The sequence below is a fragment of the Patiria miniata genome, unplaced genomic scaffold, assembly GCF_015706575.1.
Source record: "Patiria miniata isolate m_02_andy unplaced genomic scaffold, ASM1570657v1 HiC_scaffold_7, whole genome shotgun sequence".
In the NCBI taxonomy this organism is placed as follows: Eukaryota; Metazoa; Echinodermata; class Asteroidea; order Valvatida; family Asterinidae; genus Patiria; species Patiria miniata.
The window spans coordinates 4,490,013-4,508,567 of NW_024037074.1; the positions used below are offsets into that span (position 1 = coordinate 4,490,013).

The 18,555-nt window shown below is 40.5% G+C and overlaps 2 protein-coding genes across 4 annotated transcripts; one reads left to right on the forward strand and one right to left on the reverse strand.

Moving 5' to 3' along the window:
* Positions 1–7,795: 7,795 nt before the first annotated feature.
* Positions 7,796–14,111, reverse strand: LOC119745571 (E3 ubiquitin-protein ligase RGLG4-like). Its single transcript, XM_038222023.1, has 5 exons — positions 13,703–14,111; positions 13,223–13,664; positions 12,299–12,399; positions 10,960–11,208; positions 7,796–9,138 (listed from the first exon to the last, which is right to left on the reverse strand). Exons 2-5 carry the CDS (start codon positions 13,608–13,610, stop codon positions 8,830–8,832), a joined length of 1,047 nt encoding a protein of 348 aa, XP_038077951.1. The 5' UTR covers positions 13,611–13,664; positions 13,703–14,111; the 3' UTR covers positions 7,796–8,829.
* Positions 14,112–14,520: 409 nt separating this feature from the next.
* On the forward strand, positions 14,521–17,558 carry LOC119745572 (deoxynucleoside kinase-like). Of its 3 annotated transcripts, none has more exons than XM_038222024.1 (2): positions 14,521–14,660; positions 15,501–17,558. In XM_038222024.1, exon 2 carries the CDS (start codon positions 15,546–15,548, stop codon positions 16,386–16,388), a length of 843 nt encoding a protein of 280 aa, XP_038077952.1. In that variant the 5' UTR covers positions 14,521–14,660; positions 15,501–15,545; the 3' UTR covers positions 16,389–17,558. The 3 variants fall into 3 exon arrangements, with proteins under 3 accessions (XP_038077952.1, XP_038077953.1, XP_038077954.1); XM_038222025.1 differs by lacking the exon at positions 14,521–14,660 and adding an exon at positions 14,670–14,879; XM_038222026.1 differs by lacking the exon at positions 14,521–14,660 and adding an exon at positions 14,670–14,875.
* The last annotated feature ends 997 nt before the right edge of the window (positions 17,559–18,555 follow it).

The window sequence follows — 18,555 nt, forward strand, 5'->3', positions numbered from 1 at the left end:
AGAATTGACAGAAAAACAGCAAATTTGAAAAAAATGGTACATTTGTTTAAAAAAGCTTAAATCTTTTCAAACAAACCCTTGCATAATGGGACAGCTTGGCTGGTCTTATAGGTGCCGAGGTTCACTGGGAACCAGACTTCATCGTGACGCAACAGTGTTTTGTCTGAAATTTACGCAATTTCATAACATCTTTATGTGACTGTAGATTGTTTATAATTAATTTGAACCTTAATTATTAAGGCAATACTACAACAGCTGCATGTGATTTTAAGTGTTTATAGTGTATTTCGAGTAATTCTTGGGAATTTGGCAGATTTTTGATCAATCTGACAGATTTTTGAAGTCCATTTAGCAGAATTTGGCCATGACCTTACGGTCACCCTGTTTGTTATAGTATAGAGTTGGTATGACCTGACTCGCGACTTGACTTGTAATTGAGCAGATTACAACAAACGGCAAATAAACCGAAACAAATTTCCTTTTGTTTAAACTCAAATGTTACAGGCTACACCTGCCCCGCTGGTTGGACGGAATGGGGCGGGTCTTGCTACATCTTCTCTGTACCGTCTGCTGATAGAACGCGGTACGCCAACGGCACTGGGTACCAGAATGCGGCCAGCGTGTGCAAGGGGATAGGGGGACATGTGCTGGTGTTGGACACCTTGGAAGAAGCAGTGTAAGATGCTAAGGTCACCCATGGGTGGGGTTTGAGCGTCCATCCGGAGGGGAAGGGGAGATGGACTCGGGGAGGGGGTACCTGTAGCAATGTTGTATAGTCCAGAACCAGTTAACAGGGCACTTGTGGTCCTTATTTTCCAGAGCGGTCACTATTTGGGAGAATTAAATCTCCTTTTGTCACCTCCACAAGCTTTCCCGTACTCCACCATAGTGTCACCACTTGCAACCTGCAACCGTATATCCCATAGTGGAGTTTGCTTGCAGTACGCTACAGATACAGATACTTGCTAGGACAGTATAGGAGGGAATGTTGTCCACATATACTATTTTACACACGCCAATAATCAACCCCCCATACCCACTTACCATCAAATCAATAAAAATGGAAATTTCGTCCAAAATGGGTCTCGTTAAGTTTTCGGGCCATAATCGAAAACATTGTGAAGCATTTCATTAATGCAAAGAGCAAACGCCTATAGGCCTAGACCATTATCATGTTGCGGCCATCTTGATTTGTTCCCACTCAAATCAACTTAACCAAAGCGAGGCTGGAAGGACAAATAGTCTGGTTCCTTTTCGCACGAAAAAATAATAATTCAGTACTGTTATTGAATACAGGGAACATGACTGAGATGGTGGCAGCATGATGAAGGTCTATTTGAATGGCCTTGTCTGTACTCTGATTGATTTTTTTGTGACAGTCTCTTTGCAAAACGATTTCTGTTGCTCCACAGATTCAGCGTTGACAACATTGTCGTCAGTGCCGACGCGTATCTGGGGTGTACCAGTAGCAATGGTCTCCAGGCGACGTGTGGGGGCGCTAGCGGACGTTACTACAACAGCGCCTCTGACAAAAGCGGATTCTGGGGTAGGTGCAGCTACAGATCAAGGATGGTGTAGCCCCTCCCCCCCCCCCCCCCCCCCCCCCCACCACCACCACGAAAACAATTAAAACAAGTGTCAATTTTAAAAAAAAAAATTACCAGAAGAAAAACGAAGCAACTGTTTTTGATGCGGCTACATACCACTGACTGCTTGATAACCATCATAGACCGAGTTATGCGTGTATTTAATACCACTCACAATAATTATGCTCTCCATATTAAGGAGATCATATCAGTCTTGAATATAAACCACGCGCGACTTTATAAAATCATTTTTTTCAGCCTTCGGCAGCGGCCATTATCGGTTTTGTAAATCACGTTTATAACTACTCAAGTAATACCCTAACTTAAAACCTACTGGGAAACTTCATGCTGTTGCAGACTGGTCTTCCTATTACCCGATGTCGTCCAGCTCTCCCAGCTGTGTCGTCTTGAGGACCCGCCAGCCTCCTCAGCTGATCACCAGCCCCTGCACCATCAGTTACACCTACGTCTGTGAGAAGCCTGCCATACACGACGGGATCTCTACAACTGCAGAACCACAGGTTACTACTACAGGTAAGCGTAAGCAGAAAGATACAGTCACGTCACCTTACTATATCGGTGAAGCAGGAGATGAAAGATTTAAATAGAATTTGCTTATAGCCAGAACTGGTTATAAGCCAAAATGCTATATGACGTACATTGCATGTGAAATGGTTATCGGACGATACCAACAATTTGTTGCAAAGCGATGCATATTTTTGTTAAGTAACAATCTCCGACATTGATACTCGCGATTTGACTTGTGATTGAGTAGATTAAAACAAATGGCAAGTAAACCGAAACAAATTTCCTTTTGTTCAAACTGAAATGTTACAGGCTACAGCTGCCCCGCTGGTTGGACGGAATGGGGCGGGTCTTGCTACATCTTCTCTGTACCGTCTGCTGATAGAACGCGGTACGCCAACGGCACTGGGTACCAGAATGCGGCCAGCGTGTGCAAGGGGATAGGGGGACATGTGCTGGTGTTGGACACCTTGGAAGAAGCAGTGTAAGATGCTAAGGTCACCCATGGGTGGGGTTTGAGCGTCCATCCGGAGGGGAAGGGGAGATGGACTCGGGGAGGGGGTACCTGTAGCAATGTTGTATAGTCCAGATCCAGTTAACTGGGCACTTGTGGTCCTTATTTTCCAGAGCGGTCACTATTTGGGAGAATTAAATCTCCTTTTGTCACCTCCACAAGCTCTCCCGTACTCCACCATAGTGTCACCACTTGCTAGGACAGTATAGGAGGGAATGTTGTCCACATATACTATTTTACACACGCCAATAATCAACCCCCCATACCCACTTACCATCAAATCAATAAAAATGGAAATTTCGTCCAAAATGGGTCTCGTTAAGTTTTCGGGCCATAATCGAAAACATTGTGAAGCATTTCATTAATGCAAAGAGCAAACGCCTATAGGCCTAGACCATTATCATGTTGCGGCCATCTTGATTTGTTCCCACTCAAATCAACTTAACCAAAGCGAGGCTGGAAGGACAAATAGTCTGGTTCCTTTTCGCACGAAAAAAATAATAATTCAGTACTGTTATTGAATACAGGGAACATGACTGAGATGGTGGCAGCATGATGAAGGTCTATTTGTATGGTCTTGTCTGTACTCTGATTGATTTTTTTGTGACAGTCTCTTTGCAAAACGATTTCTGTTGCTCCACAGATTCAGCGTTGACAATATTGTCGTCAGTGCCGACGCGTATCTGGGGTGTACCAGTAGCAATGGTCTCCAGGCGACGTGTGGGGGCGCTAGCGGACGTTACTACAACAGCGCCTCTGACAAAAGCGGATTCTGGGGTAGGTGCAGCTAGAGATCAAGGATGGTGTAGCCCCTCCCCCCCCCCCCCCCCCACACCACGAAAAAAATTAAACAAGTGTCAATTTAAAAACCAAAATTACCAGAAGAAAAACAAAGCAACTGTTTTTGATGCGGCTACATACCACTGACTGCTTGAGAACCATCATAGATCGAGTTATGCGTGTATTTAATACCACTCACAATAATTATGCTCTCCATATTAAGGAGATCATATCAGTCTTGAATATACACCACGCGCGACTTTATAAAATCATTTTTGAGCCTTCGGCAGCGGTCATTATCGGTTTTGTAGATCACGTTGATAACTACTCAAGTAATCCCCTAACTTAAAACCTACTGGGAAACTTCATGCTGTTGCAGACTGGTCTTCCTATTACCCGATGTCGTCCAGCTCTCCCAGCTGTGTCGTCTTGAGGACCCGCAAGCCTCCTCAGCTGATCACCAGCCCCTGCACCATCAGTTACACCTACGTCTGTGAGAAGCCTGCCATACACGACGGGATCTCTACAACTGCAGAACCACAGGTTACTACTACAGGTAAGCGTAAGCAGAAAGATACAGTCACGTCACCTTACTATATCGGTGAAACAGGAGATGATAGATTTAAATAGAATTTGCTTATAGGCCAGAACTGATTATAAGCCAAAATGCTATATGACGTAGATTTCATGTGAAATGGTTATCGGACGATACTCTGCTTGACATCAACATTTGTTGCAAAGCGATGCATATTTTTGTAAGAAAAAGCAATCAAACTGGACACAACAATGAAGTATATATTAAAAGAGCATGTTTTCCCACTCATCTCAAAAAAGGAATTACTGAAATTGATCCATGCTATCGGAAGTTTTGCACGTTTTACTAAAATAAGCCATTTTTATAGCTGAGATAGAATTACAGATTACACACAAGCATTCAAATGCAAATGAGATTTTAATCACTTAAATACAGACTGAAGAATATTTTTACTGTTAGATTGTGTGCTTTGAATATGAGGAACAATTTATCCAATTTTTTTTTTTTTGGGGGGCGGAAATATTAATGGCGATTTCTGTATGGTTTCCTTTGCAAGTTTTCCCCATTCATCGAGGTGGGAAAACGTCCATGTTTCATTGTATTTAATGGGTATTCATCAGTTCGTAGAACGGTAAATGATACGTGGTGGACAGCTGGATTTTGTGATCTTCACATTAAAATAGATGCAACTTGGGAAGAGTATATGCAAATTACTTGATATTTTTACAGTAACTAGCAAATAACATGTACTTTAATTATGCCTGTGTTTTTTATAGGAAATGAGGCGAGCCACATATTCTTTTATTTTTTTTTCGAATTCGGTCACTTTCTTTTTGACTCACCCTGTACAACTTGTATGTCTCGCCAGTCCACATTCACTTTATCTGTGAACGTCTTGGTACCAAACACTGACTAGTCTATATCACAGGCTCCCGTGTTTGAATTTACCCAATTGGTATCAGCATAATCGGCTGAACGGATATTGAGGTCAACAATTTTAATTTTGTAGTAGCCATCAATAATTATTCGCAATATATTTAATATGTTGTAAACTGTAATGCTTTCTGTTCTTTCGAAATAGCCATTTTTTTTCCTCCTCAATTAGCCGGGTCGGTACATTAAATGCCAACAAAATAAAAACAATAGGACGTTACACACGTTAAAGATACATGCTGTCTGGAGTGCCGTATTCTCGTAATATCTCTTAGGGGTTTTGAGGTCCACTTGCAGGCTCCTTTGAGGAATTGAGGAAAACATACTGTAAAACATAAAAACAGCTGTTTCTTTAGAAATGTTATCATATTACTAGCACCGGCAGAGTGCATGTGTGCATAGCAGAAGTAGGATAACTGTTTCTTGGCTTTTCTTCCCAGCATTTTCTATCTGTCTTCTCTCTTTTGTTTGTGTTTTCATACTAGAACCACGGCAGGATGAAAGTTGCAAGCAATCCTACATCTTCACAAGACACGGCTCTGGAGGGCGTGCTTTACCCGGCACCTGCCTGGCCAATCACGTAATCCACAGCAAGTACGCGCGAAATTTGGTGCAATGCGCTGCCTCGTGTTCGAGCGAAGCTCTCTGTAAATCGTTCAATTTCTTCGCCAGCGAAGCTAAATGCGATTTGAATTCTGCGGGAATGGAGAATGCAGCACAAAACGATCTGTTTGTTCCAAACGGGTGTGAGTATTATGAACGTAACTAAGCAGCATGCTGTATTGTAGCAGAGCCATAGCCTATATAGAGAGAGACTTGCGACATGAGGGTATATTAGTGACATAAACTAAATAAACTATGCCTGCCTACATGGCCCACAAAGGTCAAATTTTCTCAATACACAGCTGCTTGAACGTGTAGAGGGCATCCCAGTTGGGTTCAAGGGTCACCTTGGCTTATTGTCTATTTCGCTCGTACCCCCGCCCTTCAAACAGGACGCTGGGATACTCTGATAAATTCGCGCTCTGATTGGTTGGATTTTGCGTGACCTGTGACCTGCGCGTCATCACGGTCATGACTCTGCAAGGTTTGAAACGGCCCAACCTCGTCCCCAGTGCTTACTTTATTTCCACCCTTGTATCCAATAGTAAGCCCTGGATAGGAAACTTCCTTCCTGCATTCTGATTCGATACCGCAGTTGGCTAGAAATGGATTTATACCGTGTACTTGGTGTTGTTATGCACAACGTGCACTGAGTACGTGTTTTCGCGATCATTCGTCCACGCCTGCTCGAAAATATTTATTTCCTTTCCAATTTGTTAATATAAATATGAAATGTGATACTGCATGTTGTCTCGTTAAGATCGTAACAATTTAATTAAAATAAAATCATGTTTTCGTAAAGTCAAGCCATGCTATGTCAAGCCAAGCCATGCACAGGCAGGCACCAGACTACTCCTCATTTTGCAAACGTGTTCAAAAATCTCGCACATGCAAATGATCCAATACCAGGGTGAGAGAGCAGGTAGTGGTGGGTGTGTTCTGCCCAACACCCTGGGGACGAGGTTGGAAACGGCCTGATTACTCTTTTATTCCAGTTTAGGGATTTGTTTTCGTAGAAAAGCGTAATAATGTAGGAAATTCTGTAAAACTTACCCGGTGTTGTAAATTTACAATTCCCGTCACTTGCCGCTCCGTTTCGAATCACGAATGGTCGGATTGCATTATGCGACGCTCAAAATTAATTGTGTCCACATGGTCCGCAATGAAACAGAAATCACATCCGGTATGGAATGTGCGCATTTCTGAGGGAAAGTTTTCGGATAGCATTTTCGCGCACTTTCTAACTGCGGTCTTAAACAGCTGCAGCCAGATGCTTTATACGTAGGTCATAGGCCACTTCCTTAAACAGATTCTGTGAAGCTCATCAGCGTATCCCAAATTGTCTATGTGCATACGCTTAAGAGGGCGCTAGTTTGCTAGTTCCTGCTTGAATGTTCTTACGGGTGCACGCCAGTGTAAATATTCCCATAGACACCAGTGTTAAATCCCCATACTTCAAAATTCTTTTACAAATACTCAGAACCATCTTACAGTCGGTTCAGAAAAACTGAAGATCGAGATGTCATCAGTTTTCATTTTCTTTTCAATTTTTGGTGGGTTGACCATTGACTTGTAGGAGAAATTCTCACCCAAAGAAGATCACCTCTTAAACGACCGTTGTTTAGAACTGGAAAAGTAGCCATTTTGAAAAAGGATCCCTCCACAACATTAATAGCGCCACTTTCGGACCCAATTGCATCTAAAATGCTCAGAATTGCAAGCTCCAAGTCCAGCAGGCCAGAGGTACAGTGCCACATCTTCAATTCCCAATTTCATGGCTCCCCAGAACTCTCCAATATAGAAAAATTTGAGTGTAATACTTTTATTCGATCATGAGCTCGGTGGACTGATTTTTTTCGCCTTTTTACTGGGCTGGTGCCATAATAATTATGCTAGGTTCACACATTCCCGATTTTTAAGGCCGAATCGTCACGAATAGCAATTCTTGAGTAAATCGGGGATGGTTCTTGGCTGCCTCGGGATGATTATGTTTGTTCGGCGAAAGATCGTTTAAGATTGGGAAGCGCATCGACAAATTTGAACATGTTCAAAATTGTCGGGTGATTCGGGAACCAATTTCAATTCTTGGTTTATTTTTGTTGTATTCGTAACTGGGAATGTGTGAACCTAACATTACATGGTTCGTTAACACGAAGCGGTTGCTCCTTGTCAACCACCAATTTTGCGGTGAAGGTGCGTATGAAGTTCATAATTTTAATGCGTGTGTCTGTAATTAAATATCCTTAATTTGCCATAAATTGTATAATAACTTGCCCTATACGGTTGTGTTACAGGAAAGCAGCGATCCGTAAATACAAAGTGCATTCTCTGCGTTTAATCGAATCGTTGAGTTGTTTATACCAAAATAAAACAAACCTCAAACTTTAAGTCAGAAAAGCCGTTACTCGATTTGAAATAGTATTATTGCGATCCTCTCACTTTACAAAAAAGGATACGTTTTTACAACAAGATTATATGTAACATCTGTACTGTTTCATTATTTTTTTTTATTACTAAAATCATACTTAGCGCGTCGTGGATTGTGTCACAACCGTTGAGGTAGATCTACAGTAAAGCTACTATGTATACTTATTTTATATAAAAATGATCAATCAAACGATAATTTAGATTCTAAACAGTAGAAACTTATTGATATGATACATTCAGCAAACGTATTGTATGTACATAAAAGTTTTTAACCCTCAAAAATAGAAATTGCAAGTTTAAAAAAAAAAGAGCCTATAAATCTGTGGTACAAAAGAAAAAGAAAATGTATATGTTTACAAAAAAAAAAACCTTGAAGCACGAGGAATGAATACAATGTCATTTATATGTGGCTCGAGGTGTCACAAAGCAACGTGCACTACTGGTATAAATTGATTTTGAATGAGTGGTTTAAAGTAAGACACCTTGATAATAATTCAATTTAAATCAGAAAATCATTTTGAATAGGAATTTCTGACGAAACATTAACAAAAATATGTATATGTTAATGTTGACATTTTGATAACCTAGAGTTTGATCTTGCATGTAATAAGAAAATTCATTAAAAAAAAACCAACCAAAATGTTTTGCTGAAATATCACTTACACCTTTATTGTGATATGTGGACAAAATTATAACACTGTGTTTGCGTTTAAAAGTCCATAACTTGAAAAGTACTGAGCGATTTGAATGATGCTTTCACTAACAGAAAGCTTAATAATTGGGCTTTTACATCCTAGATCTTGAACGCGCTACATGCAGGCAGAACTTCTGTAAAACAAAAAAAGGGTTTCCTTCTTTTTTCTTTTTTTTTACTCACACTGTATGAAATTTGTCTGCAGTTCGTATAAAAAAAGGTGAAAAATAGTTCATCCAAGGAGATTCAGCTTTCGAATGGCCAGATACTGGTCCGGGATTTCCATGAGCGCGTGCAGGGCGAAGCTTGCCTCTTTGTTCCCGCGGGCCGACATCATCACCCGGTGGAACTCCACAAACTGGAAATTGTCGAACTTCCGGCGTGGCAGGTGGTCGTCGAATTCGCGCATCATGTCCCAGGGCCCGTCGCCCACGCCCACCACGACGATAGACAGCGGGTACCCGGACGCCGCCACTATGGCGTCGCGCGTGGGCTTCTCGCTGGTGACCTGACCATCGGCGATTATGACCAGGATGTGATACTGTTGGTGACGAATAAAGCAATTTGGTTTTATTAATTCATCAATCAATTCATATATAGAGTGTTATTCTTTTGAAAGGGACTCCGGGTGTGTCCGTGCAGGACGGGTTTTGTTTGGCTCGGCCCTAACTCACCACACGTTTGTAAATATACTGTACCACTCTTGCAATTTTGTACGATTAGTAATTTCAGGTGTCAACATATTTTCCCACCTTGTAAATGTAAATTAAGATGAAACTTTTATGGTCATAAATGTCGTGATATATCATAAAATTATCTGCTCCTAATTGAAAATAGCCGCTTGACGGTTCGAGCAGAATCTTTTTGCAGATTATTCATCATTAATGATCATTCCAAACTTATTATATAATTGTGATTGTTTTATAATTATTGTTTGTTATACGTAATATTATGATTTGTATGTATTTATTGATGTGAAATAAACTAGGAACTGACAGCTACCTAAAGCTAGCAGCGGCCTTTCATTCCATAATACATGAAGGCCTTTATCAAATTAGTTCCGCTTCTTAAAAAAAATATTTTGAGATTCGTGGAAGAAAGCAAAATTCAAAGATTCAGATGTTGAAATGATGGAATCAAGACAATCACTTAAATACTTGCTTCTGGATTTCAGTTCTACTTAAAATTTCACTCAATGATTTATTATTCTCATAGTTATTTGATTTTTTGGCTTTGATTGAAATAAATGTGATTGTCAGAAATTGAACATTACTGAAATTGAAGTTGTTCTTTTTACTCTGCTGGCTTTTGTACTCATCATGTACTTTTCATTATGATCTGAAGTAATAGTGTAATTGTTTCAAATCGTTGTATGTATGAGAAACTATGCTGCGTTATGCAGGTGTGAAAAATTGAGTGAAAAAAAATATAAAATGAACAATTATTTTAGTCACTTAAAGTAGCTCTTTTTAAATTTGTGCTTTTTATGTTCAAAGGGCCCCATGTATTTATGTAATATTTTTAATGCAATCCTTGAAAATGCACCTCTGTGTCTAATTGAACCTTATTTAAAATTTTCGTTTTGCCATTTTCAAGGGTATTTTGGTGCCTTTTTGTTTTTTTTTGCTCCTGCAAATTTACATATTCATGAGCAAAAGTGTGCTGTCATTTCAGGCAGAAACCTCAATTTTACAGCTACATTTCAGCACCAACAATTGGATATTTGGCAGTTGTAAATTTTCTTTTCTTTGGTGATTCGTTGCTGTTTAAGTGCATGGCAGTTACCCAATGAGCAAACTTTTCTCACAAATGTTTTCAATAAACAAATTTTTGGGTTCACAATTTGAACACAAAACCCCTTAACTGACAGTGTCTTCCTAAAATGACATCACAGCAACTGCGCCCTCAGTGTCCGGAAAAGCATTGAATTGAAACTTGAAATGTTTAAAGAAGTGCAATCTTCAATAAAATTAACCAAAAAGGAATGTCAAATAGTTTTCATACATTTAAGAGGAGTAGAAAGTTGCACAAAATGTGTTTCTTCTTATAATTCATCTTATGGACCGTTAAAATATTGTTATCTAATGCCATTATTTTTAAGTAATTTGAGACATAAACAGGGGCAAACTACTCCTTTGAGTATACTGGAATTCAAAATTGCAAGCTGCTATGTCTAAAATTAAATACAGTAATATATGTACTCTTTCCACAATTTAACAAGCATATTCTGTAAGATGACTTACAATTTAGAAGCCAGACAAACTACAGAAAAAAAATGGGACTGCTTCATTTTGTCCATATGGGACTATCTTGCCAATAAAATAAAACGCTATTTCTTGAAATGATTTTCTTAAAAACTGACCGCTTTAGTTTTCTGGACGATTCTTATGGCCTCGTTGATGACCGGCGCAAAGTCCGTCGGCCCGCTAAGGGTCACTGCAGGCGTGATGCGGTCGTAACACTCCAGAACGTCTTGAAAGCCGTGGCAGACCCCGTCGGCCCGGAAGGGAAAGACGGAGTGACCTTGGGTTGAAAGGTCACCGAAGCCGAAGACTGGCAGGAGGTTGTCGTCATCGAAGGGCGCCAACGTTTGGCCGAGAATTGAAATGGCCTGAAAATGGAAAAGTGAAAGTCTGATTATTGTCTGAGGACAGCCTCTAGATTTCTCACTCGGATATGAAAGGGAATGTACAACATTTGCTTTTGCTGCAATTTTCAGAAATAAATGGATTTGGAGGATAAGTATGTTAATTATAGCAAATATTATATTGTTATTGTACATGCTGGAAAAACCAAGAAAACCAATCATATGTTCTTGTAGTCTGGGTTTGACCCCGCCTAAGATGAAACGAGCAATTTATAGACTTTGGGGAATTGTAAAGTCAAATAATCAGTCTAGCAGGCTTGTACCCCTTCACAGGTGTGTAATTAATTGCAAAGAAAATGCGGACTAACTAAAAATGAAAAAATGAGTAGTTTTTGAAAAAAGCCAGTTTATTCCAACGCTGGTCGGCTGACCAGCATTGGAAAAATACAATTTTTCTTAAAAATGTCAGCACACCAGGAGCTACGATTTTACAGGATGCTTTAGACTGTCATTCCCTAACAATCCAGTAAGGTATTTCGTGATAATTTGATCAGTTCGTTTTTTGATGTTTGCAAATGTTGTACATGTATCTTCCCTTTAAGTCTGAAAATGTCTAGCTTGACTTTGTACTGTCTTCTTTAGCTTTGATGTTTGGTCAACTCAGCTAGAGCAAAACAACAAGGGGGGGGGCAAGGGGGGGGGCAACTTGCACCTGAGAGTGAAACCAGTGATATCAATTTGAGGCCAAAGACTAGACTGGTACATGTCCAACCATGGTCCAACTGTTTGAAAAGACTGACCTCTTCATGAGTCTAGTGGCTGACTCATGAATAGAAATGTGTAGAAATAGACACCAGTACCAGATGCCATATGTTTCTTTTGGCACAGTTGATTGATGCAGTACTGAAGGGCTGTTGGACTGGTTGTTTCAGATGCCAGTCTATTTTCTCGTATTGCATGTTTTCAATGACTTTTAAGTTTTAGGACTCTCATACACAGTATTGAGAGTCCCAAATTTTCGGACGTATGTTTGATGTGAGATCAGGTCTGAAGTCTTGTTAGTCTGATACAAGCAATTAGACCATATCATCACTTCCAAATTCTCTACACTAACCTGTTGGTACGGATTTTGAATTCCTGGTACCAGGGTGTGCAGGCTCCTCCCTCCGAAGGTCTGCTGGCCAGTGTAGAGATTACTCTTGGTGTAATCAATGCCTGAAAGATGAAACAAACAAACATACAAGCATCAACTACAAAATTACAATGAAGGTATCGTCACACCGGTCAATGATTTAATGGGAGGAGTGGGTTTCACCAGAAAGGGGTGGGGGGCTGGGTGGGTAGGTTTGCCAATTGGGGGGGGGGGGGGTCTTACACAAGGTAGGGGAGCTGGCTAGAAAGTCAAGGGCGCTATGTTATAACTAATTTTGAAAGTATTTCAGGTGTCGTAGATCAATGTGTTCAACTATTCTGTTAAATTTTTTAATTTGATTACTTGAAAACAATTTTGTGAAATCAGAGACTTTTTGTAGGTACATGTCAGCTGACAAGCTTTTTTTATATTAGTAACAAGTCTTCTTGACATCATTTACCTATTTCGGCAAAAATCACATGAAATATGGATTACATAAAATTTTATCTAAAAATGACCTTGGGTTGAAAAAAAAATCTGCCATTTCAAAACTGTAACTGAAAAGGAAAACCTAATTTGATTTACATCACCCCGAGCCAAAATTCCATCTTATGAAAAGGAATTGCCTTTGGTTGAGAAAAAAAATCGCAAACTTGCAGCCCTATACTCTATAGAGCACAGTCATGAAACTTCCGATGGTAATGCAACAATGTCATAAGTAAGATTTGAGGCTTTGCATGGTGGAGATACTAAATAATGAAAGGTTTGCGGAAACACCATGTGCAAATAATTTCTCAACTAAGAGAATGGTTCTGAAAAGAACCAGAGATATAAACTCGACGTTCCGGTCAGTATGCTCTGACCATCTTCTGTCATAGTTAACACAGTTCTATATAGAACACTCACCAAAAATCAAGTTACTTGACTCTAGCCCTGCCCTCCTGATTGCATTGCTGACCTCATCCAAGGAATTGAAGTTATCTCGGATGGTTTTAAAAGAGGAGCTTGTGCTGCTGGCCCAACCTAGCACCCGAGCAATGGTGCTCCCAATGGACGGACAAGCACCCGCAGTGGCACACGGGCTGGCATTCTTGGCGGCGTTATTTGTCTTGTCTTTAGTGAGGTCTGGATACAAACTGCTGTAAGGTGGGGGTTCGCGAGGCGGTTGCGATGAGGCGGTGCTCTCCTCTGTATGATGATTTCTTGCCTTAGATGCTCTCGTGAAGCATTCGTAGATCTTGTGCGTGATGAAAATCACTAGGCCGACAAATGCCACTTGCACAATAAAACTCATTGTTAATTACAAATCAGCCTCTGCTTTTTTTATCAGCTCTCTCTACACATGCACAAGTTTTCTTTACCTAAAATCCTTTTAAAAGAAAATGTGTGTCGTTTGTTACTGAAATCAGTCTGTGTCCTGGTTACTAAAACCAAAAAGTTTTTCTTTCACCAGCACAAATCATACACGACAGCGTTTGTTTCGGAATATAATATATTTAGAGAGCATATCTGACCGTAACATTAAATAATGACCTAACCAAAGTGTAATTCTTGCTGTATCCTCCAACGTCGGCAATGTTGCCGTGCAGAAACTTCAGTCGAGACTGAATCAAAAAGTTTGTGGGGAATCTTTAAATCGACGATATCTGATGCAACAGCATAACCTGTTTTGTGCACACGCAATCCACACGTCACTAGTCAAGAAAACAACAACAGGGATTTCCAAGCAACTTAATTGTCAAAGGAGCAATAAAAACATTGCCCGGCCGCCGATGCGTCACCACTGTTGTGCTAACGTGTACATCGAGGCGAGGCCACATTGCTCACTGTTTGCGTTGTAAACATTGTGTTCTGGAGCGGAGGTTACAAACAAGAAATAGATATTCTACCAGAAAGAGTGGCATAATTCTTTTCTCATTTAACGCCATTGATAACTTAAATGATATCAATGATAAAGTCAAATATGAAATAAGATCGTTACTTTGTCTCTATCAATAAATCAGGGAAAATTGCCTTTGCGCATTAATATACATAACGGAATTGAGTGACAAGTCACGACAAAACCTAGACAGGTACCCCCGGACGAACAGCCTTTTAACCGTTCAAATGCCACTCATCACGTTGGGGACCTGACCAGTCTCATTGAAGCAGACCGCATTTCTATTTTTGGATTTGCAATTACGCAAAAGTCTATTAATAGAATCGCACCCTCTTTACAAAGAACTAAAGTCCTGACGTTGACCATGCTTTGCCAAGGTACATTTCTGCTTCATGCTGTGGAACCTGTCGAAACATGTGTCCACCCTGCAATTCTGCAAGTGCAAGTCTGAGCAGGTCCGCGAAGGTTTGTATTTTCTTTGTCATGTTTTCAGGAAATTGCAATATATAATTATAAAGCCCTTTCCTCTAGCTCTCATTCCAAAATCGTATGACATAGCAGGGAGATATTAACTTCGGAAATTGCACAGAGAAAAGGCAGTTTTGTACGTAATTGTTTGCTGTAAATGCAGGCTCGCTCGCCCGGACCTCAGCATGCTGTCAGGAAAAATGTGCAGGCAGGCAGGTATTTTTGGACGAATGGAAATAATGACATCATAATGTACCTCCATGTGACTAGGGCTAGAACTATCGATTTTGGGAAGCATTTCATACACGGACATCACTAATTGTTCCCTGCAGTGACCCCAGTATCAGACTCAGCCATCAGAAAGCGAGTAAAAAGTCAAATTTAGCAGGGAAAATATTGAAGCATTTGAGAAAACATTTAGAATTGTTCAGACCAGTCTCATAGCGTTTGTGTACGGATGTCAAGTGTTGTCCAGGTGTGGAACTTTTTCCATTATTTTGATGTATTCGAATCCACACACTCAGCTCTTAAATTTTTTCTTGACGAATTCATTACAAAAACAAAATAAAAAGTATTCATTCTTACTTTTCTTCATTTCGAAATGTATTTTTGCCAAGCAGTAAACCCCCCCCCCCAAAAAAATCCTCAAATTTTAATCATGTTAAATACATCAGCAAAGCTGGACACATGTTAATATTGCATTTTACTCAAGATCTAATTAGTTGTATTGACTATAAAGTATAAAACGTTGGGTTTGTATCACTTTTGTAATATTGAATTATTAATTTTAACTAAATAAATGATTGATTTAATAATTTTCATCTTTTTTTTCTGCAGGAAATCAACTTGTTACTTTTGAATACAACATGATACAAGTCAACAATGTTGCTGAGTAGATTCCTGGGCGTCTTTCCACGCGTCGCTGCCTGCCAGTGCCAACGTTTTATTGGTGTAAATTTCTCAGTGCATCTGAGGCAAGCGCACAAAACTAGCACAACCCTTCAAGGACTAACTCGCACATTTTCTACAGTGAAAATGCAGAGCCAAGATTTCAGTTCTGGAAACGGACGCATGAACGGACGGGGCACAGAGCAGCCCATCACGATCTCCATAGAAGGGAACATCGGCTCGGGAAAAACAACCCTGATGAATTTTTTCGCCGGACACGATGTCGTCACCACCATCGACGAGCCGGTCCAGAAGTGGAGGAATGCCCGAGGTCACAACCTCTTTGAGCTCATGTACCGCGACCCCAAGAGATGGAGCTTTGCATTCCAGTCCTACGTGCAGCTCACCATGCTGGAGAACCACCGGGCACAGGTCGCCACCCCTTTCAAAATGATGGAGCGATCGGTGTACAGTGCGCGCTACATCTTCGTCGAGAACATGCATTTGACGTCCACCATGTCGGATCCGGAATTCACCGTCTTAGATGAGCTCTTCCAGTGGGTGATCAGCAATCACCACATCGGTGTGGACCGCATCATCTACCTCCGGACCTCCCCCGAGCAGTGCTACGAAAGGATACAACAGCGATGCAGAACAGAAGAGGAGGGCATCCCGTTGGAGTACTTGAAGTCACTCCATCAACTCTACGAGGACTGGCTGATCTCTGAGAAGTACCCCGTCCCAGGGTCTGTGATGGTCCTCGACGGCTCCGCCCCTCTGGAAGAAATGCTGAAGACGTACAAAACCAAACAAGACAGTATTTTGTGCAAAGGATGAGTGCACCCACTTGTTAATAACAAAAACCTTTTCAAACACGAGAGTATGATGTTTTGCCTTTGCGCTCCGGGGCCAACATAACCTGACTTTTGGGGTTTTTTATTCGAAATTATTCCCTTCTGATGAAGTTCTCGGAGGCGGTTTTACAAAAAAATTTCACTGGGACTGGCTTTACTCAATTACTTTTTATCTACTTCGGTTGGAAAGCTTTATCATTTACATTTACATAAATTTCTCCTCATTTACATTTTACAGGGTGTTTCATCTTGGTGCGAGACGGGCCATAGTGTGAGTCGAGTGTGCTGATCTATAGTGCATTACAAATAAATTGTATGTGAACAAAAGTCTGTTTCTTACCTACCTCAAAACATGTACATATGTACAATGTACATTCCGTAATTGTACTAATGGTGTATACTAGGAAATTTATGTGACAAGTTTATCAACAGTGGAATATGTTTTTTAAATGCCTGTCGTAACTGTTACAATATTTCACAGATGCTTCATGCAAATTTACATGCTTGTACAATACCGCTGGACGAGTAACTCTATTATTCAAGTACTCACGAGAAGTTCATGCTACTCATTCTTTTACTCTTGGTTTTTCATCTACTTGAGTACTTGTCATGGCACGAAAAGAAGCAGGTACTCACGAGTAGCAATTTAGGGTTCTAAGTTTAGGGTCCATGGCTTGATACGTCCCCTACAAACAAGGAATCACTCCCTCCACCTTTCTCTCTCCCTAGGATTCCATTCGTCTAAAAAAAAAAATAATAAGCTGTCTTATATAAACAGCTTTTTGGGCTATCCTTGGCTTTGTATATGTAATCAGTTCATTTTTTTTTAAGTATCACTCTATGTTTCTCCGTATTTGCCAAAATAAATAAATAAATAAAAATAAATAAATATTCACAAATGTGTGGTTCATTTTGTATACTATTGTGTTGTATATCTGCCATCTCGCAGATTGTCTAGCGGATCTCCCCTCGCGACCCTTGGAGTCGTCCCTCGCCAGCAGTCCTCGCCCGTTGAAGGGGGCGATGCGAGAGGGGAGGGGCAAGATGCGAGATGGCAGATCTAGAACACCATATAGTATACAACCCTTTTTGCTGTAAATTCTGCTGAGGTATCCAAGATGAACCAAAATAAATTATTTCCATCAATACTGAACATGTCTAATTTCTATTTGTTATTTATTAATTTAAAAGTGCCTTTATCATTGGATATTTACAGTAGTTTTGAAATACAAAATCATCAAAGTATGGCGAGTCATTGCTTTTGTGCTACATTTTGCATCAAAGTACTTCAAATGTACAAGTTTGTGTGCCATCCCTGAAGAATATCAACTCATTGATACATAAATCCAAATAATTGGAAATGGGAGAATGACAGAATAACCTCCAACTGCCTGTATAATGAAGACATTTGGTGCACTTTTAGGTCACATTCGTCTGTACTCATTAAACCAGGGGTGGATCTAGATTTCAGGAAACGGGGGGTGGGGTTGATATGCTGGGGGGGGGGGTCTGGTTGCACCCCCTCCTCCAAAACGAAAATTTTAAAATCGATGCTTTTCCCTGCATTGAAGGCAATTCGAGAATGAATTAAGGAACATTCCATCTATTATTTTTTGCCCCATTTTGTAGTCAGTGACCCCCCCCCCCCCCCCCCCCTCTTGATCCACCTCTACTAGTCCGAAGTTGTAAACCATATAAAAAGGGAATTATTATCTTTCCTATGCAAACCGCGTATGAGACATTGCGAGCTACCGGACCATTAACCATGATTGCGTGCTAATTTGAGTCGGCAAAAAGTGAACTTTATCACTCAAGCACAACAGCCGTCACGGTACAATGTACAAGCATGTACATGTACATGTACATGTACAAGGAAATAAAGTATGTCATGCGCAACCATGTCCTCCCGTTAAAAAAGAAGCGCGCCCTCTTCGAATGAAAAGAGACTCATGACTTGAATAAAAAAAGGCCCGCAGGTCAATCGAGATATAAATAGTCTTATAACATTTCGCCCAACTGGAAGTGACCTATCATTCAACAGTATTTTTAACATCTTATCCTACCAATATCACATACTCAACATGAACCGTGAACAAACCCCAAACAATGAGTTAAAATCGACAGCCGTACGCCAGGGCTGTACCCATAAC